A 24440-nucleotide genomic window follows, 5' to 3' on the forward strand; every position below is an offset into this window, starting at 1 on the left:
CAGAAATGCACCTAAGAGTTATGTCTAAATCAACAATGGCTGTCTCAGTATTGCTGAAGGGAGAGCACTATCAGCCATTTGGAGAAAAATGAAATCCATTCTGCTTTAATGATCAACACTGAATATTAAGCATCAGAAAGTGAAAAACGCATTGACCTTCCTCTCCCGTTTTCCCCTCTTTATTCTGAGAGCTGTTCCACATAAGCTTGGAGAAAGGCTGGCAAAACAAAACGCTATTCTTACAATGAATTACAAGATCAACTGTGAGATATATGAATTAAGAATAAGCATCAATCCAGCATGATTCACTCTTCCTCATCTTTTCTTGGGAAATGAGAAAAGGAGAACAGTACTGCTGTGCAACAGTGGCCACCATCATCAGCCACAGATCATTACACTTAGCATTGCAGAACCAACCCGGCCCTCTCAGCCTAGTAGTAAATAATTCAATTGGCAGGAAAGGAATAAAATGCTAGTGAAGTGTTATGACCATCCATCCATTAACATCACCTCTAACTCAGCTTTATCAGCAGGGGTTTCTTTTACAAGCAGTGGAAAAGGCATTCAGCTAGAACCTCCTCGCCTACTCTGCCTGCAAACTGAGCCAGAGCCATTTAGGATCTCAAAACACAATTTTCACTCCAAATTAATAATGTTGAGACAAAGGTCAGAGACTTTATATATAGTTAAAAATAATTAGTTTTAAAATCAGTAATATGCAAACAACTGAACTTGTGTTCCGTTGATAAAGCAGCCATCTGCTTCTTGTAGTAAAAATTCAGTTCCACACAGTGAACAGAGGTGGTGGTGGTGGGAAGGGGTATTGCAGGATATTATCCTGTCTCCTTAGCCAGAGGAAATCCAAAGGTACTTTGACAAAATGCAGTCTCTGACCTTTTGTCTGGTTGAAGTTTAAACAACACAGAAGCAGAACTTTAATTCTTTTAAGGCAGTTGGACACCTCCATCCAAATCTACACAAACTAACGAAGCATATAAGCCCCACAACAGGGACTGACTTAAAAATACTACTGCAGTTAAGGGGTTTAATTCCAGCACCGACCCAAGAAGAGGAGTTAACACAGGCGAAAAGCGTACAGTGGTCTTACCTGTTTGGTGATATCATAAACTATCACAGCTGCTGCTGCACCTCGATAGTACATTGGAGCCAAGGAATGAAACTGTTAAAACACAACATCCCCCAGAAGAAAAACATCATTAATAAAGCACAATTATCGCACTCTTTGTCAGGTCATAAAGACTTGCCATGGCACTAACTTTCTTTCATCCCATAGAGAAGAGAACCTCTTGAGTGGTTGCCCATCTCTAATTTTCCTCAAGTGTCAAAGAAGCAGAGATCCCTTATCTCCCACTGTTCTTCGTCCTGCTGGATTTATGCAGTCAGCACTTGGTGGTTCAATGCATCTTTTCTGTTACAGGGCATGGACTCTGAGGACAAGTTCTGACACAAAGATCACCTACACTTGGAGGTCCAATCTGACAACATTAAGACCCCTTCCCCTGACAAACTGTGACATTTTGCTTTGTAGCTGTAACAGACTGGATTCAGTTTCGGTTTTAGTTCACAAAACACTGCAAATGACTTGGATAAAATCAACTTGTCAAAAAACTCTTACCACCTGTCATATTTACTTATCTATGACAGATATTTTGAAAAACATGGGTTCCTGCAGTTTAAGTTACTCTTCAGCTTTTTGTTTGAAGGGAAACATCCTCTAAGAAAAAAAAACCCAAGCAATAAATATGTTTATTATAACAACAGCTTGCCAATGAACAGCATAATTTTCATAATTTACCATGACTAAGCAGCTGATTTAGAATTTCAGCTTATAATTACACAGAGAAAGGAAGTCAAAAAGGCTTTCTGCTGATTCGACTGAACTTTGTCTTAAGCAAACCAAAAATAATCTTTCTTGGAAAATACATTTAGTCTCACTGTACTCACACAGCCATTTCACAAATCTTTACTTGCAAAGTGATCTGCAAAAGCTTCATATAAAGCGCAGTGAATAGCAGAGGTCAGCTCCTAAATCAAATGCATTGTTAGGGCAGGGCATGAATCTCACTGCCCACTGAACATGCACAGATCCATGTGTTATGTTGCAACCCTCTGCAGATTTACTGGACCCATCAATTTCTCAGAACTGTGATTACAGACTGAGCATTTAGACCTAGCAGCCTGCACGTTTCTTGCTGTTTCACATGCAACATATACAGCAAATTAATTGTAATACCAGTTCGTTTGCCAGGGTGTAAGCTGTTTATCACATACTTGGTTCAAGGTCAACACTTTCTCTTACAACAGCAAGGATGCACAACAGCAGTGACAGATGGTCAAATGCTGAAGTGTTTTGGGAGCGAGGCAGGTGGAAGAGCTCATTAATAGGAGAAAACAGCAGGAAGGAGGATGAGAAAAGAAAGAGGAATCGGTCAAGAAGCATGGTCTGAAGAAAAGGGATCAGCCAAGATCCTGGGAGAGTTGGGCAGACACGTGCCCTCCAGGCTTTCAGTGTGTGCCTTGTATTACTTGCATGTTTAATGCAACAAATGCTTTTCAGATTTTTTGGGCTTCCAGATCATGAAATAAATGCCCAATGTGTTGGAACAGAATAGGCTATTTCAGTTGTAAGGGACCTACAGTGATCATTTAGTCCAACTGTCTGATCAAATCAGAGCTGATCAAAAGTTAAAGCATGTTATTAAGGGCATTGTCCACATGCCTCTTAAATACTGACAGCTTGGAGTACCGCCACCTCTCCAGGAAGCCTGTTCCACTGTTTGGCCACCCTCTCGGTAAAGAAATGCTTCCTAATGTCCCGTCTGAACACTCCCTGATGGACGCAGCCTTGAACCATTCCCAGGTGTCCTGTCACTGGATCCCAGGCAGAAGAGATCAGCGCCTCTCTCTCCACTTCTCCTCGGGAAGCTGTAGGGAGCAATGAGGTGGCCCCTCAGCCTCCTTTTCTCCAGACTGGGTAAGCCCAAAGTCCTCAGCTCCTCACAGGACATTCCAGCTCTTTCACGAGCTTTGTTGCCCTCCTCTGGACACAGTTGAGGACCTTCACATACATTCTTCTTAAACTGTGGGGCCCAGCTCTGCACACAGCACTTGAGGTGAGGGCACACCAATGCTGAGTACACCGGGACAATCACCTCTTCTCACCAGCTGGTTCTGCTGTGTTTGATGCACACCAGGGTGTGCTTTGCCCTCTTGGCTACCAGGGCACACCACTGACTCCTACTGAGTCTATTGCTGACCAGCACCCCCAGATTCCTTTCTGCAGGGCTGTTCTCCAGCCAGTCCTCTCCCAGCTTGTATTTGTGCCTGGCATTACTCCATCCTAGGTGCAGAGTTTAGCATTTCAACTTCTCAAATAGCATCCCATTAATCATTGCCCAATTCTCCCATCTATCTAGGTCCCTCTGCTAGGCATCTTGCCCCTCAAGAGAGTCAACAGCACCTCCCTGTTTGGTATCGTCAACAAACTTACTAATGGTGCGTTCAATTCCTGCATGCAGGTCATTGATAAACATCTTGAACAGGACCGGCCCTAAAACTGAACCTTGAGGAACACTGCTGGTGACTGGTCACCACCTAGATGTAGCCCCTACAACCCTTTGAGCTCTGCCTCACCCAGTGCACCCACTCATTCCACAGTTGGACAACTTGTCCAGAAGGATGCTGTGAGGGACAGTATCAAAAAGCCCTACTAAAATCCAGAAAAACTACATTCATTGCCTTCCATTTATCCACTAGCCACGTGACCTTATCATAGAGGGATATCAAATCAAATAAGACTTTCCCTCTGTGAAACCCCACACACACATGCCCTTTTTGTAACTTTGAATAACACTGGCTAGCTTCCAGTCAGCAGGGACCAGCCCAGACTCCCGGGCTCTTTGGCAGGTGACGGAGAAGGCTCCTGCCATAACATCCATTAGCTCCTTCAGAACTCTGGGATGGATCCCATCAGGCCCCATGTACTTGTGAACATTCAGCTCATATAGCTAGTCCCTAACCATTCCAGTGTCCACAAATGAAAAGTCACTGTTCCTGCACTTGTAGTGCTCCAACTCAGGGGACTGGAGAGCCTAACATCTATCAGTATTACTCAAGGCTGAGACAAAAACCACAATGAACACCTCTGCTTTTTCTTCCTCCCTGTTAGTCAGAAGACCATGTTCAACAAGTATGACTTCTTCAGACCTCCTCTTGCTATTAATGTATTTTTAAAAGCCCTTCTTGTTATCTGAAACAACACTGGCCAGTTTCAACTCTGACTGAGCTCTGGCCTTTCGTGTCTTCCCCCTGCATAAACAAACCACAGCTCTGTATCCTTCTTGAGAATACAACCCTTGCTTCCAGAGATCATACAGCAACTTTACCTTGTGAGCTCCATGAGGAGTTCCCTGCTCACCCCAGCTGGTCTTCTGCCCTGCTTACTGACACAGTGGAATTGCCTGCTCCTGTGTTTCTAAAATGTAGTTCTTAAAGACTGACTAGAACTCACGGACTCCTAAGCCCTCAAAAGCAGATTCCACAGGTACTCTGCTAGATAGCTTCCTGAGTACCTTAGCATTTGCTCTCCTGATGTCCAAGGTGGCAACTTTGCTGTACTTTTTTCTCATTATACTCAATTTTCTGATGACTGTGGCCAGGGCAGCCACCTACCATCACATCCCACACAAGTCCTTCCCTATTCACAAACAGTAAGACTAGGAGAGCATCTCTTCTAATGAGTACCTGCGACAAGAAGTTATCTCCTATAAACTTCAAGAATTTCCAAGACCTGCTTATCAACATATGTGTTGCATTAAAAGTAGCCTGAAAATTAGGGACCTTAATTGTGGAGGGTAGATCTGACCCTTCATGGTGTATGCACACTCCTCCCAGTCCGTAAACTCTCAGAAAAAAACCACAACACACCCTACACAAACAGAGATTCCACAGTATTGATGAATTTACAAAGACCTCTCAGATAACATTAATCACGCTTCACAGGAGCCATGCAGTTAAACTCACATGCTTCAAATTCCTTCAGTAACGGCCCAGAATGCACACTGAGAACCTTCACAACATCTTGGGAAATTCATTCCCTTTTCTTTTGACCAGGTGACAAGAACACTTTCCATAATAGCTGTTTCACTGAAGAATAATGCCAGTGTTAGGGCCAGAAAGTAGTAGTAGTATTAACAACAACAAAACAATACAAAAGCAGCCTCTTTCACTGGATTGTGGACAAGTAGAATTGGATGCAAACAACCATTTTTTGGGTAGGATTCATTTTTAGCTGGATTCCCAAACCAGCTTATTGTGCATCAGATAAGCTCCAGGCTCAACCAAAAGGAAAGGGTGGGAAAGTATGGCTGAGAAAAAGGAGGGAGGACAGGACTACTAGAAACCAGATTCACAACAGTTTAGACCACACTCCAATAGCTCTGCATTTGCAGAACTTCTCTGTGCACGTCTCTGCTGGTACAGTCTACTGCCACTGGCATTTTACTCTATTTTTCCTATAATGGAAGCAATGATAATTTCAAATCAGTGCAGGTAATATGCAGAAACAAAGAAAACTTCTTTTGAAACATTTCTGGAGATTCATTAATGATGTCAACAGTGTGTTGCACTTCAGTAACAGAAACTCCAAACGATGCCAAACTATGTTTGACCTGTTGCTTGCATCAAGAAACATAAAAAGCATCAACCAGAGGCGCAGCATGTGGGAGGAATGCATTTCAGACAAAATAATCTACTTAAATATTGTATTTCCTCACAAGCTTGGAAACGGGAGGGCAAGGTCACAGAAAGCTAGGCTCAGAAAGGCAACTGCCTTTGAAAGGCACTCAGGCTCAGCAGTTGTTAATGTAAGCATGACCTCCCGACTCGACTCTACTGAAAATCTATCTACTTGCTTAGCTGACAGGACAGTTATTTCTTCTTCCATGATTCTTGAGTAATATTTTAGCTATAAGGCCTTTAAAGAGGTCAAACAGCTTGCCCACATTTGGGCATGTAGCTTCACTATCTGGGTTTTTTAATATTAATGGATAGATTTCATCTGGCGTGTAAATTTATATTCCCATTTGGATAGACCTGACACTCAAGATTGCATATTTTACTTTGATCAAGGTGACCAAAATGGGATTACAATGCATATTAATGCAATTTCCTACAGCCTGTGAGAAATAAAAGTACTTTCAAATTTTTTAGTAACCCCTGAAAGTACACTAGTAACAACTATTACCAGTTATAAAAGTACAGAATATCAAATAAAACCAAAATTAAATCCCCTTTGTCATTCTTTTGTACAGTCTAATAAACAAACACGATGATACACTATGTCCTGTGGGAGACAATGGAAACGATATGATTATTGCCAAAGAGGAGTAACTGCTTGGCTGGAGAAGAAAGAGTTAAAGAAGAAGCAAAGTACAATCAAGCAGAGCAACCCAGCTGGCTGAGGAGGAGAGCATAAGATACCACGACACCTGGCTGAGGAGGAGAGAGCATAAAGACTGGCTATTCTGGGACTGGTTGTGAGAAAGCGAGCAGTGTTAAAAAAACAAACTATAAGTCAGGAACTAAACACGATAGGCTACAAATAGAATGGTATAAAAGCAAAAGCAATAGGCTAAAAATAACTGTTGTTAGAATGGTATAAAAAGTTAGAGCAGTAGGCAATAAAGCGATTCACTGCATGAAGATGCTCTGGGTCCATGCCTTCATCCCCTCAATGTCCCAGTCATAAGAAATCACCGTTGTCCACAAGGAAACAGGAAAAGACTCTTTGCAACACAGAACGAATCAAGAGGGGTTGAAAAACTGTAACTCTGAGCAACATTCATGATAAATAGTAGACTCTTAATAAACGCGTTTTATGGGCATTGATTTTCAAATATCACAAATATAGTAATAAAAAATCTTATGAAAATACTTCTTTTTTTTTTTCTTCTAAATCAGTGCCCAAAACCAAAGTCCTCTTGATCCTTTTCTGGCCTAATTACATGGAAAAAGAGAGTCACGCAAAATTAACTAAAGGGATACAAAATACTAATGTGCACATTTTTCACCTGCCAAGGACCAAATGTGGGACAGATGTCCAAAACAAGCAACACTCAAAATATCAGCTCACAAAATTACATCTCACGGGACTACCTCTGTAGTATAAATTACAACATCTATAACCTTGATTTTATAGCTTAGTGTTTCTGTATCCAGTAATTCCCAAGAAAATCAGAAGAAACAGGAGCAGTTTGAGATTTAGCGTGAGAGCAGATCTGCTTCTCAAGAAGGGCCACCTAAAACGTTCAGGCAGCCTCCTATTGCTCTGCCACATGGACACCCAGGTTGTAACCCCAACTTGCTGGGGAGTCAGCCCCTCCATAACCCGCAGCCAAGAGCAGTGCTCCAGCAGATGTTACCCCTACCTGCTGCCAGCAGCAGCTCACATCACCTTGGACTAACAGGGCAACACAGACCCAAACCAGTCAGCTCCAACCATCACAAATAACCACACTCCTAACACATTTCAAAAGCTAACCAAGATCCAGACTAAATTAATTAGGGTTTTATTTTTTTCCCCCTGATACTTCTACAGGGATCATATTATTTTGATGATTAATAAAACTCTGAATTCCTAATTACTAAATTAGTTGTAATTTACTTGCACCTTGACTTACTAAAATTCAAGCATCAGTGCTTGCCTTTAGCTGAGATATGGTTATCAAGCAGTTTTGCAGTATTAACTTTGCCATTCGATAAACCAGGCTATTCCAATCTGAAGATAATGGAGAGGAAAGCAGGATCTAATCACATTACTCTGCACCTGATTCAGCTTCAGTTCATCCTTCCTGACTGCTGGTGACCACATTTATCTGCAGCACTCCAGACATAAAGCAGCCTCAACTGCTCTTCACCTTACATGTAATACATTTCTCATGGCTGCATCAAAAACACCTGATCATCCTTTAACCAGTAAATACACTCACAGGTGGCTTTCCTCCTCTGTTTCCCCCAAACACACCTACAACTTCACAGCATACATTTTTGTTTGGAATCAAAAGATACAAGCACTTGCTGCTTATGCAACTGAATTTCATCCACACCATTTCCCACCACGTCCTTCTAAGCACTGGGAAGACATCTTCATATAATGAGTACACTAACACTAGCAGCTCATCTACTGTGGAAATCTAGAAGTCCTGTGCCTCTCATTCAGTATCAACAAGACATCTGCCTATTTGCAAATACTGATCCACTTCATCACTAATTAGGCCTGTTCTGCTTTAGTAGGAGTTAATAGCAACTTGTGAGGCTGAGGTTACTAAACCATGCAATGCAATAGTTAAGTCATAGGGGTACATCTTCCAATTCAACAGCTACAGCCAGGCCAAAAGGGCTATTCAAAATATAAATACGAAACTTATTTTACCAAAGACATGACAAAAAAAACCCTAAAAATCAAGGACTTACGTAGCTTCATTCAGACTTTTAAGACTCTCTTCCTTAGAGTACACCACTCAGCGTACTACATACCTACACAGGCATGTGAGTTCTGGTGCAATGCTAACTGGGTTCAGAGCACCTTCGTACCCATGCTTCCCTACCAACACATCCACTTTGCTCTTGTGGTTCATCATCTCTGTCACTCAGGAAGAAGTGAGCCCACATGCACATTATGAAATTTCCTCTGAAAGCAGGTCCCCTTTTCTCTCCAGATCCCTCCAGAAGCTGCCCAACCTTTAGAGCTGTATGGCCCTGCAGCACAGAGGACAAATTCAGTCTTAGGTGGTACAAATGCATGTTCAGCATAACCAGAGTTGCTCCCATCGATTCCAGGAGTATTCTGGGATTCTGCAACCCCTCATCTGGCCATCTCACTGAAGCTTTGCCCTTGCAAAGGGCAGAAAAATGGAAGCAACCAGCCACTAAGGAATTTACCACCTATTTGAAAGCTCTGTAATATTTTGTTTTTTGTTTCCTGGGCAGCTCATCATGGAGGGGTATATTTGGTTGTGTATGTAACGCTTTTCGCATTTCCTCTGTACTAGCAGTACAGAATGAGGAAGAAGAAAACCCCACAGGGTAGCCACATCACAATACTTAGAAGAGAAAAATCAATTCAAGGGAACCTAACGTAAATCATGCCTGAGCTGTAGTTGTGAAAGTCTCTTAACCATGTCTCAAGTAATGCTAGTTTAGAAAGCAAGAGAGAGGCCAAATAAACACAGAAACAAAAAACTATTACCCCTGCCTGTTAACATAGAGGCTGACAAAGACAGTCAGCATTCATTCAATCTGGCAGGCACACCAGGGAACACTAATTCATGTCAGCAGCTCTGTGCACCATCCTGTAGTTCTACACCCCAATACTGGCTTACTGCCACAACAGGATGTCACTTCCAAACTCCACAGCCAAGAGGAAAAAAGATAAACCCAATCCCAACAACCACCCCCCAACTCCTCTACTGGGTTGCTTTTACCATCCTAGACTGCAAAGAACATCATGTGTTCTTACTGCAACAGGATTATAACTCTGCCTACAAGCATGTCTGGAAAGGGTAAGAATGCATTGAGCAAGCAGAATCAGACCAGTGCCCAGCAAGTGTCATGCACCTTCTCACGTCAAGGGCTGAATTTGGCTAAGATTTTCCCACGTAGTGTCTTTTCAAGCACCTGCAGGTGCACAGCAGCACAAGATTTGCTTCCTGACAGCTGTAATCATTCAAGTAGATTTCACTCCCATTCTTAAGAAGTTGCTCTCTGACTACACACATTGCATCTGAGTGGCCAAGACCAAACCAGTTGGCTCAAGGTCAGAGATCCTTACCCTTTCTTTGTCTGGGTGCCATTAATGGTAAGGACAGCCACAGCTTCTGTCTAGAAGCTTACCTGTGTGGGCACTGACACAGCTCTACAACTGCCTTCCCTTCCTATTACATGCAACTCACCTTTCTAGACTAGACCTTCACACACCTTGGTCCCCTCGCTCAGCAGTCCCTCTCCAGCCCCTTCAGAAGTGATTTTGGATGTCCTATTCCTCCTGTCCTTGGCCCATTTCTCCTGCCACGCAGCCACCACCACAAATCCCTTCAGTTCTATCCCCAAACCCACCTGAAGCACATTCCTCCTCATGCTTTGGCCCCCATTCCTACAACCCAAGCTGCTGAGGTTCTTGTGGTGAAAAGCATGATAGACCAGTACCAGCCTGTTTAGGAGACCTGTCTTAACTGCTTGCACAGATCCCCATGGGGAAAGAGGCAGAGGTTGTCACAACTGCATCTGAGTTGCATGAGCTCATTGAAGCAGTCCACGTACCATGAAGAGTACCCGTTTCACCACTTAGGAGCCTCTACTTGCCCAAGTGTGGGCATTTACATGCCCCATTGCTGTCACCTTGGAGGCAGCAGCTGCCAACAAACAGAAAATCAGGGTGTGGAGAGGAGTAAAGGCAAAAACCAGAACCGTTGAATGGATTACCCCAACACATAAGCTGCTTGCACAAGAAGCAGCACAGGGAGGGATACAAAATTCCTGACATTCTCAGCTGGCAATGAGTGAATGGAAAAATGTTATGCATGAAAGCCACTATCAGAAACCACTTAGCACTTTATAACCTTGAGTAGTTTTCCCTACATGATTGAAGGCTGACATTTCAGTTCTTGGGATTCACAATCTGAATAAATCAGGAAAGATCCATCTGTTTCTGGCCTACAGGTATTTTTTGCTAAACTGAAGAAGAATGAGCATTTTTCTCAAACACATAAAAATTCTAAAAGTGAAGAAGGAAAAATTCCAACACTGCTATACATGCTATGAGTTTGTTGGTGTTTAAGTAAAAACACATCCACATGCATCTCCTAAACAATTTATCACGCTTCATGCCGTATATTCACTTCCTAGCTCTAATGCCACTGGTGCTCTCACAAACACGCATACCACCAAGTCACCTGCTGACCTTTGCAGCATGCAAGCAAGCAGTAGCTCACTGCAGGGAGGTCCTTACACCACGTACAAGGAACCACCTCGATGCTAAGCCGTAGGCTACCATCAGAATCACCTATATAAAACTGTAGAGCAAAATCCATGCTACATCTTGACTGCAGAAGTAATTCAAGTCATTGATAATTGGTGCCAACTCCTCTCAGGATAGTCTGGTTTCAGAGGAGACATCCACAAGCTCAGTCATTAGGTTGCTCATTTTAGGGAATACATCCCAGTCAAGACTGCGGCAAGGACAAGTCCTCCTCTCAAGGAGCAGTTTCATGCCCTAACTTGTGTCTCAGAATCACCAGGACAGCTACTGTCACTCAGAAAAGAGGGGGCTAAAAAGCGCTGTAGATCTCCCATCAGTCAGCCGTTGCCTGGAAATGGAGCAGTTAAAAGAAAAGCACACAACTCAGGGTAATTCCTATCAAGGTTTAAATTGGGCTCAAGTAATTGAGGCTCCATCTATTAAACAAAATTAAAAATCTCAGAGTTCAGCACACTAAATTTTAAAAAGATGGAGATAAATTTTCCTGCCCTAGAAACACAGCCCTCAGGCTCCCTAACTATTTGCTACAATACTCCTCAGCTGGCAAAACGGAAAGCTGGCAGCCACCCAAAGTATTCACAAAAAGCATTGTAATTAGAAGCTACTTAGAGCACCATATATGCTAATAAAAACATCATTAACTAACTTGTGAAAAGACTCTTCTTAGGGGAGGGAATCTTCACTAACAACAACATAATTGTTGTGCATTTAAATCCTGAAGTCCAGGGCAACAATTTAAAGCTGATGAGAGAAAAGCGAAGACAGGGAAAAAGAGAGACAGTTTGAAGATGGTGGGGTGGAGGGAAAGTGAATCTGAGAAACAGAATAAGGCAGGCTTTTCTGACAGCACACCAGCACAAAGCAACTGGGTTTGCACAGACCAGTACTTAGGCACAGAAAAGTAGAGGATTTTGCTAAATGTGCTGCCAGTTTGAGGTTCTCCCTATCAAAAAAAGAAAGGGGGGAGGAGGGGGGCAGAAAAAAACCCACAAGATAAAAGGATTAAGACGCTCTCTCCTTTTGTGATCAAGGACCATGTGAATTTTCCGCAGCAAAGAGCTGCTGGAGAGCCACCTACCCCTCTCCAGGGTCTCCTCCAGGAAGCATGCCAAGCTTTTGCTCCCACCAAGGCTATCATGGAAACGCTTTTGATCTCCTTTTTTTCTGCATTATTTTCATTCTGCAGAAGTGATATTTGCTCATTATTTCCCCACAGAATTGCAATTCTGGTTCCTTCACTATGCCCACAATTCCAAGTTTCCTGACACAGAAGAAATAAAATATTGCATCTATTATCCATATGAACTAGAAGTTATCTGTTCTCCATGACCAACCTCTGACTGGCTGGCCTGTATATGAAGCTGCTTCAACTAAATCAGGTGTTCCTAAAAGCTTTTAAACCCTACAATGACCAGCCTTTCCGAAGGCTTGCAATATTACAAGTGGCTATCTGAAAGTTGATTTAACGCCTCAAGGGGGTGCTGAGTGCTTCCAGCTGGCTTCTCTGAGCACCCAGGACACGGCTGCTTTTCAGAAGCAGCCACATGAATTTCCAGTTTCTCCCAGAAAACTGGAGGCAGCCAGGAGGCACGCTGGTTCTCACAGAGCATTGCTTACATAAGGGCTTGTGACTAAGGTATTGATGAGTGGTTTCTCTACAGTCTCCAAGCTGGCAGTTTCTCAGTTTGTTGCCCAGACAAACTCATGAAAAAGGAGGAGAACACTCATGAATGAGGAGCACGGACGCCCTGCTGCTGTAATTTCTACCTGTCCCCTCTACCATGCTTAAGGTTTGAGCTTAACTTTCATGGCTTAATAAGGCTTCAGTTAAATCACACCCAGGGCTCCTCTGCTGTGAAGGCTCCACATCAGCATGTGGACACAGCAACAGCTGGGGAAGCACAGAGCACCCTGACCCCAGAATAAGCACACACAAGCCCTATGCTTGGCCTTGCATTTAGGAGAACGAAGCCAAAGGAAGGCAATGTTGAAAGAGCAGGAAGTCCTAAACACAGCTATCAGCATTGACGAAACTTCCAGGCTACAGCAATGGAACATAAAGCCCCACAGAAAAATTGCTAAGAACAAGGGAAGAACAACAAGTCTCAAAGCAGAAACACCACTCAGAAGACATTTATTAGTATATTATGAAAAACAGGAGTTGACCCAGAGGTTGGGCTAGGCTAGAAGCTTTGGGTCATCCCTGTTGTAAGGAGGGTAATGAAAAAGAAATTAACAGGGGGATACATTTGTTCCTGAATAGCAGATGAGAAGGAGCAACACAAGACAAAGTAACCAAAATCCCAGATACAAATTAAAGTAAGGTATTGAGATGCATCATATGTTTAGTTGTAAAATGGGCATGTTCTAGGACAAGACAATGACCTGGAACAGGGGACCTCACCTTGGGAAACTTGTCTGCCTCAGTAGCTAGCACTCAACACCCATCAACTTTGTTTACTGTATCACCCCAGTTTCCGGAAGGATTGGGAATACATTGTACAAACAGAAAAGAAAAAGGTGGTCCCCAGCTTAATGAGGTTACAATTTACAACTAGACGTGAAAACGTGTAACATAACTTACTGTAACACACTCTGAGCAATTTAACAAGGTTTGTGGTGGTCACTGCTCATCATGACCAAAAAACAAAAGAATGCAGATGTTTGAGAAATTATGAGCTTAAAAAAAATTGAGAGGAAACATAAGGGACTAGATAGGAAGGATGGACTTTGTGTCCAAGAATCAGAGCTCAGTCACAGATTTCCTGCCTCAAATGAGGCATCATTTAGTTCAATAAATATGACTTTATTAATATTCACCTATTTTAAAGAAAAGCTTTGAGACTCTTAAGACTATGTGGGAAAACAGATTAATACTTACATCTAAATGTCAAGAACTGAGTTTTGTGTGCTGAAGAGCTAAAAGGGAAAATGAAAAGAAAGCAGAGCAGGGCAGCAGAGGGAAGAGAGAATAAGCAAGGAAACTCAAACCACGGGAAAAAACTCAACCTTTGCTACCTCCTGCAATAATTGCTCAGTTATCAGCTCCAGACCATGCAGAAATGGAACAAACAAGATCCAAGGAAAGGAAATATGCTATACTTCAAATATGTTTTTCAAGATCCATTTTCCCATCATAAATAACCTACTGAACTGCTACGTGTCAATAGATTTCATCAGGACTACTTTACACCACGCTGCACATTGTAAATAAAAACACAAGCCTTTCCTGCACTTAAGAGCAAAAATCTTTGCCTGCAATTCACATACAAGGTATGGAGAATACAGTGGGATGTATGAGGACTGACATTACAGCCTGTATAACCACCTCATTTTACCCGAGCCTAACATGAGCATAGCTACATTTCTCTACGATCAGGAACACTGCAATTTCACAAGAAAGTCTGAAGGTATTTTAAGACATGTGCATGGGGTTTTCCACTTCTTTCAAACTTCTCAAGATAAATGTGAGCATGTAGTAAGAGAACTCTACAGTTCTACAGCGTATTACTGCATGCTAATGCACTGAGGCTATCAAAAGAAACAAATGGCCAACCAGGCTTACATACAGTCAACATAATGCACACAAACTCCATTACAGCTTGTTTTGAAAAGCCAAATGAAAAGCTACTTAATTTAAGCAATTCATGCACTTGAAAAATCAAGATGAAAACCCTAAGTGATTCAGGTTGCTGCTCCTGATTTCCAAAATGCTAACAGCAGACACCATCTGCACCCATATTCAATGTCCCAACTCAGGACAACCCCAGAGTCATAGAATCATAGAATCGTTTGGTTTGCAAGGGACCTTAGTTCCAATCCCCCTGCCATGGGCAGGGACATCTTTCACTAGAGCAGGTTGCTCAAAGCCCCATTCAACCTGGCCTTGAACACTGCCAGGGATGGGGCAGCCACAGCTTCTCTTGGCAACCTGTGCCAGTGTCTCACCACCCTCACAGTAGCAAATTTCTTCATAACATCTGATCTAAATCTACCCTCTTTCAGTTTAAAGCCATTCCCCCTTGTCCTATCACTACAGGCCCTTGTAAAAAGTCCCTCTCCAGATTTCTTGTAGTCCCCCTTTCGGTACTAGAAGGCTGCTCTAAGGTCTCCCTGGAGCCTTCTCTTCTCCAGGCTGAGTAAGCTCAATGCTCTCAGACTGTCTTCTTAACAGAGGTGCTCCAGCCCTTGGAGCATCTTTGTGGCCAACTCTGAACTCACTCCAACAGGTCCACGTCCCTCTTTTGTTGGGGGCCCCAGAGCTGGATGCAGTACTGCAGATGGGGTCTCACAAAAGCAGAGTAGAGGGGCAGGATCACCTCCTTTGACCTGCTGGTCACGCTTCTTTTGATGCAGCCCAGCATACAGTTGGCTTTCTGGGCTGTGAGCGCACACTGCCAGCTCATGTTGAGCTTCTTGTCAACCACCTAAGCTCAGACCACCCACCAGCCCATGTGCTGGAAGTCAAGTGCTTTCCAACACCAACAAAAGCTGCCACACTTAAACTCGATGAAACTAGAGAGGAGCTGGAGATGGCTTGGGCACTGCCTGAATTGTCTTGAGGGAACTGGCTGACAATTCAGCTTGCCTCTGCATTTTCTCCACCTGTGAAACTGGAACCTATATTCTTGGTGACTGCTGAGCACTTGCTTTGCAGAGCCTTGCAAAGATTAAGAAGGTCTATACTTACAAAATCTTCTGAAGATGAAAGTCTTAGAAAAAGTATGCCAACACTTTAGAAGAGACTGGGGTAACTAAGACATACAGCAATGCAATACTCACCCGTTCCTGACCAGCTGTGTCCCAGATCAGAAATTTATGAAGCTCATTCCCACAAGGCACAGTTTTAGTCATGAAGGATGCTCTGAAAAGAAGGGAGCAGCAGTAGTTTGTAACATGACCAGCACTCTGAATATGCAACCTACAGACCTTAGCAAGATCTAACAGGTTAGACCACATATGGGGAAACTCCAAAACCTTGATAAAATGCCTGCAGAAGTGAAAGTCTCCCTTTTCTCAGATAAAATATATGATACCTATGTATCTATTTTAAAAGCAGGACAAAGCCTCTGAGGTTCAGAGGGCATTTGTGCATGGGCCGAGGAACACAAAAGCTCCTGCCACTCACACATAGCTTCTGCTAATAGCTAGCTTCATCTTCTCAGTGATACGGGCCCAAGAAAAAGGCATTTGAAAAGAAAAGCCAGCATCATATTAGGCAACAAATGTGCAATTTTTCAGTTAAACCTAGAATACTGGATCACCAGGGAACAGAAAAGTCACCTTGTGGAATGCATATGGTGAACAAATGGAAAGAAATTCTTCCCCCTCTCATCTCAGATGAATGAAGTCATTGTGGCTTCTGGTTTTTGTAGGGAATGCGATTTGTCTATGCTTTCACAGTGTGATTTTTCTTCTTGTAGGAAAGAAGGTTACAAATTTATAAGCTTTTTCTATATTACAGCATTTCATTTGAAAGCTGCCTAGGAGAGACCGCCAAACTCTGGTAGATTCCCCCCCACCCCATCCTGTGTGGACGTATGATGAACATCTGTTGTGGTAACCTTTTTCCTGGCTCATAAAGATGCATTTGATATAATGCACTGCCATTACAAAAGCACTGAACGATATCAAATGATGTATGACTGATCAAAACATTTCCTGAGAATGATATACCAGAGTTCTTCTCCACAGCCAACTGTAAATTGTTTGAATTTAACAATACTGCACTGCTTAGAAAAATATTAAGTAAGGCCAAAAAGGCAGCAGCATTTTTTTGGTTGTTTTCGGGTGTGTGTTTTCACTTGCCACTCTCCTCAAAGCATTGAACAACACTTTACAGCTTCAAAAACAGGAACTTTAGAGCCACAGCAGCTACTGTAGATTGCAAGGATTGCATATTTAAAACATTTAATTAATTTGGAAGAAAACAAAAATAAAAACTTTATCTGTATAGACAAGTAATATCACCCCCATGCAAGGTAGCCTTCACACTTTAATCTTCAAATGGAAAAAAAACCCCTTTAATTTTCATAATTATCTAACAGAGGGAAAATATTTTTCTATTTTAGCAGAAGACATTTACTTAGCAACAACAACTACTTGTGGAAAAAGGCTGCTGGTGATTTAGAAGCAAAGAACCACTCAAGTTCCCATCAATTCCTTCACTGCAAGCAAGTGTCCTTTAGTCAGTAATGTTATTCATTACTTGCTTCCTTTCTCTCTGTCCATTTTCTCTATTCATTACATTCAGGAGTCCAAAATTGCCCTGGAACTTCAACGTTCAACTTCCAGCTGAGAATCCTTCACGCATTGAAAGGCAGAGCTTTAAAAGATATCGTCTAACCCTCTGAACAACAAACAGCAATCAATAACAATCCTTCACAGACGATTTAAGACAGCTCTAACACACAAGCCAGGTCAGTCCTTCCCACCCAAATTACACCTTCATGATCACTGCATATTAGCTTCCTTTCCTGTAAGAGAACAAGAATTTTCAAAACATTCCTGTTAACACTGGACTTGATGGATTTGTGTCCAAGATGTTAAAAGAAAAAAAATTGGAATTAAAATCAACTACAGAATGAATAAGCTTCTGACAGTCTAACACATGGAAGCTTAGCAGTTTTTAAAGAAGAACAGGTATGAATTAAGTATGCTTAGTTTAAATTGCATATTTTGAGAAAGGAGGGATAATGTGATACATCCCAAACCTAGACAAAAGCATGTCCACAGCTAGAAACAGACGCTGTCCATATTCCAGCCCAGCCTGGCAGGACACACAATGCAGGTACATGTGTGTCAACAAGGGCTCCCCATGGGTCTTTTGCCATTACCCTTCTATGGGGTGTCCTGGTCATTGTGCAGATCACAGCCTCTTGGGATGTGGGGGTTCAGTTCTTTAAGCTCCCAGGATCAGATCTGATACCTTGCTGACCAGTGGGAACTAAAATTACTTTAATCCTAAGGTCCTAAAACCAAAATACAATCTAAAGTGGGAAGCTCTTGACGAGACAAAAAGGACAGCAGCTGAGCAAGACATCTAAGAATCTCTTGGTGTAAGATGGGTGAAATAAAACAGAACAGCTGGAAGTCATGGCCATGCACAACACAAGTTAATACAGCGTGGCTCTGGACAGCCCCAGAAAAGAGGCTATTTCAAGAGACACAGTTGACAGGAGGAGAACGGGAGAGCTCTTTCAGCCTCTCCATAGTAGAGCATGCTGCAACACAGTAAGTGTAGTGCCCCTCTGTATTCCCAGAACAGGGAGAGCAGAGCAGGCTTGGTTTGGAGCAGCCCCACACTCTCTGAACACGTAACATGAGCTGAAAGCCATTAAAGGAGAATAAAGAGTTGAGTGAGACTGGTAAACTGGGGGGAAAAAAGATGTACAGTATTCACAGACTTGAAACTAAGGAAAAGAAAGGAGCTCAGCAGAGGGCTGTGAGTTAAAAAAACATATAGAAGAAGAAAGATACCATGTGTGATACTTACCCAATAGTAGGGCTAATATTGTGGTCAAAGTGGTCCTGGACAAATCGACAAACAATGCTTGATTTCCCAACCCCAGTATCCTGAAAATAAAGGAAAGCATGACAGTGAGTTCAGAGGAGCCTACATATCAACACTTCACCTGATGAAATAGTTCTACATAAGCTGAGAAATTAAATCCCCTCTACTGGCCAGTGAGGCAGGTTAAACATTTCAAAAGAAAAGTGACCACAAGGATTATCCTTTTCAGAGGACAGCATTGTGAATGCAGCTCCCTGGTCCTCTTCCCAACAATCCTTTTTCTCCAAGCCTTGTATTTTCGGGGGTGGATTTTATATTCCTGGTGAAAGGACTGTGGTACTTCAAGCATAGCCATTTACTTGCACAAGAAAATCCTGTGCTGTCAAAGACATGGTGCATGACCCAGCAAAGCCAGAGAGATAATTTCATTCCAGACGGTTGAAAGGGCAGCCAAAGCAAGCTCCCAAAACAGATTACTAACACCAAACACCACTGACAGCACTAACTTAGTGGAAGAAACCTTTTCATGGCAAGACAAACAAGCCTGCTTGGTGGAAACTTTGCAGAGGTTTCAGGTGGTTTTTAAAAGGCAGAAAACCAAAGATGTGGGTCCCCAGAGCTATCCACGTGCAGGTTGTGCTACTAGACTGCAGTGAAACAGCGTTACTTTAAATGCAACACAACCTGCTCTCTACACTGCAGTGTGGCAGGCTGCTTTCATTTGCAGGAACACTCTTTTTCTTTTTTTTCACCCCTACAATCAGGAAGGGAAAATAACAGCAGTACAGTACTGGAATAAAATTCAGAATAACCTGCGGAGTAGGGGAAAGCTTGACATTATGCAGAAATACTGGTTTAGGCATTTAAGATACGAACAACTCCCCCAAAATTCAGCATTTTTCAGTTTGCCTCTGTTATTCCACAAAGCCTTGGATGGCAGGTAGAACAACTTAAATTATACAGAGATTTATCAAGGAAGAGGAATAGCAATATTGCTATGTCTCCCATAGAATTGCAAAGAGCCTCCTTAGAGATGAAAAGGATGCCAGGAAATCGATCCTGACCTTTCCAAGACATTAACAATGACAGCCCAGGGTCCAATCTAACTCATTAAAAAGTCAACAGAAAGTTTTCTATTAATTTCGTTGGAAGTGATTGCAGAACTACCAAATTGCACCTTGTAGTTCCATCTGCATCTACACTTTAAGACACTTGACTAATTTACACAAGCTTCTCAAAAGGTGCCAGGTCAACACAATACAGTTTGTTGAGAGCACTGCGTACCCAGCTATCTGTTACAAAATGCAGCCTTTTCCCACACTTAACTACATGTATATGAAAAATAAAAAAGCCTTTCCTGTAATCAATTTTCCAGTATTTTATTTTCTTTTTGCATATGAAAAAAGCCTGTATTTAGATTTCCTTTTACCATGCTTAAATGAACTCTATTGCTACTGCAAGCAAAGTCTTTATAGACAGCACTTATTAGAAAACTGTCATTTAAACTCTCATATTTAATTCAACGCTGTCCTTAGTCAGCTTAAAAGCCCTAATAAATGTTCACGCTACACAGACGGTTGTTTATCTACCGTGTTCAATCAATAGGAAAAAAAGATCTAAGACAGGAGCAGTGTATAAAAACAGCCACGTAGTCTTTGATCAATAGCAGCAACACATCCTGTTGCTATTCCCAAATTTGGCCTTCACTATCAATTCCAGCTGACATCTCTGTATAATTACTAGACCAGGGTGGCAGAATACATTACAAAAAGTGCTCTGCACTGAAACTGAGGATCTAATTATTATTCCAGATTTTAAATGTTGTGGAGAAACCAGAACTACCATCCACTGGGTCTGAGAAATTACATTTCCCTCTTGTGGGGACAGAGTTTCTGCCACTGTATTCTAAGCTAGGTATTGACTCCCATGACCCAATGATGCTTTAGTTTCATCTGCATCCCTCAGCTTCCTTGACAGGTCACTCAGAAGGGCAACTGCAATTACAGCTCCTGAACAAGAGGAGCTGATTCTCTAGCAGCAATGTGACATCCACAAGTGTGGATTAAAGCTTAGCTCATTTTCCTGGAAACTCTTACCTCTTCATCTTTCATGGCTCTTACTAATGTTTCATGCTAATGTTAGAGGAACTTTAAACATTTCTATTGCTCTCGCATCCCTCGCAATGGGCACAGCTGAAGTTGAGCATACACCAGGCATACCAATAGCCCTCAACAAGCTGAAAGGCATTCATAACACTTAGCTCCTGGGGTTGCTTGGACTACTGAGAGGGCTAAATTTAACCCTTGTGTAGCTGCAGTGAAACCAATGGATTTGGACCACAAATAAACCTGGTTTTAGGACGACCACTGTGGCAGCCAATGACCAGCGCTTTCCAGGAGCCAGGCAATTTATGGCACCAAGGGGTTCAGCTAAACAAGCACTTCCAGCTTCTGCTTTGTTGCCTGGAGGATACAAACAGCCAGCTACTGGAGTATAATTAGAGCACAGAGAGGAAAGAAGTAAAAGAGAAAAAGCTTCCTACTTAAGGCAGTGATTGTCATTCCATCGTGGGATTTGGAACTACCTAGGCAGTCCATGTTACTGTACTCGCAGTACATAATAGATTTTTTACATGCTCCAATCGTTTTTTCTTTTTTGTTTTACTCCATGTTGGTGTACATAAAACATCAAACATACACTAAAGAATAACATCTTGTCTTATCTAAAAGATCACAGTGGTATTGAGCTGAGTGAATTGGACAAGTCTCAGAAACTGAGAGCATGATCTCAGGAGTTACACTGCACTTTAAGGAACAGATATTGCAATTCTTCAGAAAAATCCTTATCCATGGAAAATCCAAGGGTTTCAGCGCTACTGATTGACTCATCACAATCAAGAGCATACTCCATGAAAGGAGTGGCAAGAAAGGAATAAATACGAAATAATTATTCTGAATCAAGATGTTCACGATGCTCATGGGACCAACTGCATGCTTTGCTTTTCTCCTTTCTTCTTCAGAAGCCTTGTAGCACACTTACAAAATAGCAGTTGTACCAAGATAAGCAAAAGGGGTGGTGAGGAAGGAAAGGAGTAGAAAATGTAATCCACAGTGAGCAAGCTGCTATTACTTCACCACAAGTAGCTACAACTTCAGAATCTCACACTGGTCAGCAAAATGGATTTGGAAATCTGAAGCAGTATCAGATGATTCTGATAAACACAAGGACCCAGTGCAAGCATGACTATTTCCTGATTTTCACCCATTAACCCTCCGATGACGATCTCTGTTCTTCTAAATTCCCTTACTCACAGATAGGGGCATGAGGATTTTCAGAGCACTAGAATGGAGAGCAGCGTGCCACAAAACACAGTGATTCCACCCACACTCCTGCTCACGGAGAAGCACCCCACCTGGCTCTTCTCAGCTCAAATTACTGTAAAGGAGATGAGACAGTATTTCAAGCCAGCAGAATTGCAGGATGCTGGCAACTCATTTGCAGGCAATCAACAACTGAGCTGCTGATTTCTTCTGGCTGATTTGCAGCAGCACCGAGGAAGATTATATTAAAAAAAAAAAAAAAAAAAAGAAAAGAAGAAGAAAAAAAAAGAAAGCTGAAAAAGAAAGCAGAAGTTCAATACGAGCAATATATCAAAAAAGAAAACCATTTTCCCATTACAAATAGGCAGTTGGCATATTCCTCTGTCCATTGTTCCAGATGCATTTATCCTGATGGAAAAACTAATGCAGAAAAATTTAGCTCTTTAATTTAAATCTGGATGTCTCATTTATATCTTTGCATAACCACAGGACCCGGTCCTCCAAGTACTTTCCCAAACTGTAGGGAAATATACTACCCTGTAAACACATCCCTGATTAGGATGCTAGTCTTTAGCCTTAATATTATAACAGCTTTTAATAGATTCAGATGGGTCAAGCCCTATTGTGCTGAACAAACTAAACTCCTCATGTAAATTCTGTTTACATCTGAAAGAGAATAAATGATGAATTCACAAAAAATTCCACATGTATCGTGACTGATGACTAAACAGCAGCCCTATAATTATGCACAGTGCTGCAAGAGCTTTTTTATTCTTGACTACACAGAATCTTTCTGTGCTATGTTAACACATAGGGCATTTTTAATATATATAAAGAATTAGGAAAAAACATGCAAAAATCCTTTTATGACTCTAGGATTTTGAGAACATAAATAAAACAAGAATACTTCACATGAGGAAATGGCACATTCACATAAGAATGAACATACTTAGTTCTGTCCTCCCACTTGCAAAGTAAGAAAAAAAAATAAAAGAACATCTGGCTTGTAACCACCACAGATCCCATGACTAACTTCCCATTTCGGATTTAAAAGAGGGTTGAGATACCCTGGAAATGACTGCCACAAAAATCTGCATTGAGAAGTAATGGAGAACTGATCTCTATAAAATAGGATCCAGCAAATGGCTCCTTTGGAAGGATGGGAGTTTTCCCATCAGCTTAGATAAAGCCAGGATTCAATCCATGGTATTTCAATTTGTATAGATTTTTACAGATTGAAAGTGTCTGCCTTTCGAAAGCATTTCTTGTAATAACCAAGATTCATTGAGACACAATCTACAGGCAGAGGTCTCATTAAAACTGTCTGGGTTTAACGCACATTAGTCTTACACAGCAGAAGAATGATCATGCCCTAGCAACCTGGAGGGTATTAATACCAAGTGCTCAAAAAGAACAGGTAAGCAGATGTAATTTCAATAATAATATGAGAAACATTTGAAAGCAACAAGTCTTTACCCTTTCTGATAAGCAACAAACTGATCCCACAGCTGATGTGGTTTCCACAGAACTCAGCAGGACTCCCCTGCACCTCACAAGGGAACCCCTCAGAGCCCTACTGTGCTGGAGCTCCCGAAAATCTGACCTACGAACCCACCCAAATTTCAAAGCATCATGAGCATTTGGCAGGTCAGCCCTTCCTCCGAGGATCCCTGATCACGGCGGTTTAAAGGGTGTGACCAATGCCACCAGGGCTGATTTAGTGTAACCCCTCATGGCATAGCTTCTTCATCACGCATACCAGCTGGAACCACGTTTGGCTCACTAATGATCTTCTCTGTACATTCCAGTGAGATAATGCTGCCTTGTGTCATCTTTCAGACACATTTGAAGGGCGGAAGGAAAAGAAAAAGGCTTGATCAAACATACAGGACAAGGGTACAGTCAAAAAGCTGTCCCATGCTCCCAGAAGAGGACCTGCTCAGAGAGGAAGCAGCAGTTCCTGGCTCCCTGTCACATATTTATGCCACCAGACAAATTTCTTGAGTGGCTCATTACTAACTGAAAAATAACAGAGGAGCCAGTTTACGATGAAGATTTCCCAAGTTAAATTCTCTTCTTTGTTAAATCAATTTGACTCCTGCCAGTGCTACAGCAGAGAGGAAGGAGAGAGGTCCTTACCTTGCCCAGTGTAGAACTTTCATTGTTGGAATAATTAAGATGTACAGACGAAAACACTTGAATTGGTATGAATTTGCCAAAAAGGAGGAAAACTGTCCTTTATCATCAATGCATTTGATATTTTAAGTAGCAAAAAAAGGCACTGAAAACCTCTGCAACTGGCCAAGCAAATCTGAGGTACAAAGACACGGTTTAAATTTAGGGGAAGAAAAATAATCAACGAATCTTACAAAAACTGCAAATGCAGAGAGACCTTTCATTCTAGTAGCTCTGTAAAGCACAGCTGGTTTTGACTTGGCAGTTCAGCTTCTGCACATTAAAATAGCCATTCTTTCCACTGTCAGAATTGGCCGTGCTTTAGTTTTGATTTACAGTTGAATCTCCCTGGCCCATTCCCATTATTTTCAGCAGG

The 24440-nt window shown here is 42.1% G+C and overlaps 1 protein-coding gene across 1 annotated transcript in view; it reads right to left on the reverse strand.

Annotated features, from left to right (window-relative positions):
• Positions 1-24440, reverse strand: part of RAB31 (RAB31, member RAS oncogene family) — a 46290-nt gene that overhangs the window by 16920 nt on the left and 4930 nt on the right. The window contains exons 2-4 of the mRNA XM_010013741.1: positions 18552-18631; positions 15839-15920; positions 1109-1180 (exon numbers count right to left, since the gene is read on the reverse strand). Coding sequence (XP_010012043.1) covers positions 1109-1180; positions 15839-15920; positions 18552-18631 — 234 coding nt within the window. The remainder of the gene's footprint in view (positions 1-1108; positions 1181-15838; positions 15921-18551; positions 18632-24440) is intronic.

This window comes from Nestor notabilis, unplaced genomic scaffold, assembly GCF_000696875.1.
Source record: "Nestor notabilis isolate BGI_N333 unplaced genomic scaffold, ASM69687v1 scaffold7294, whole genome shotgun sequence".
NCBI classification, from domain to species: Eukaryota; Metazoa; Chordata; class Aves; order Psittaciformes; family Psittacidae; genus Nestor; species Nestor notabilis.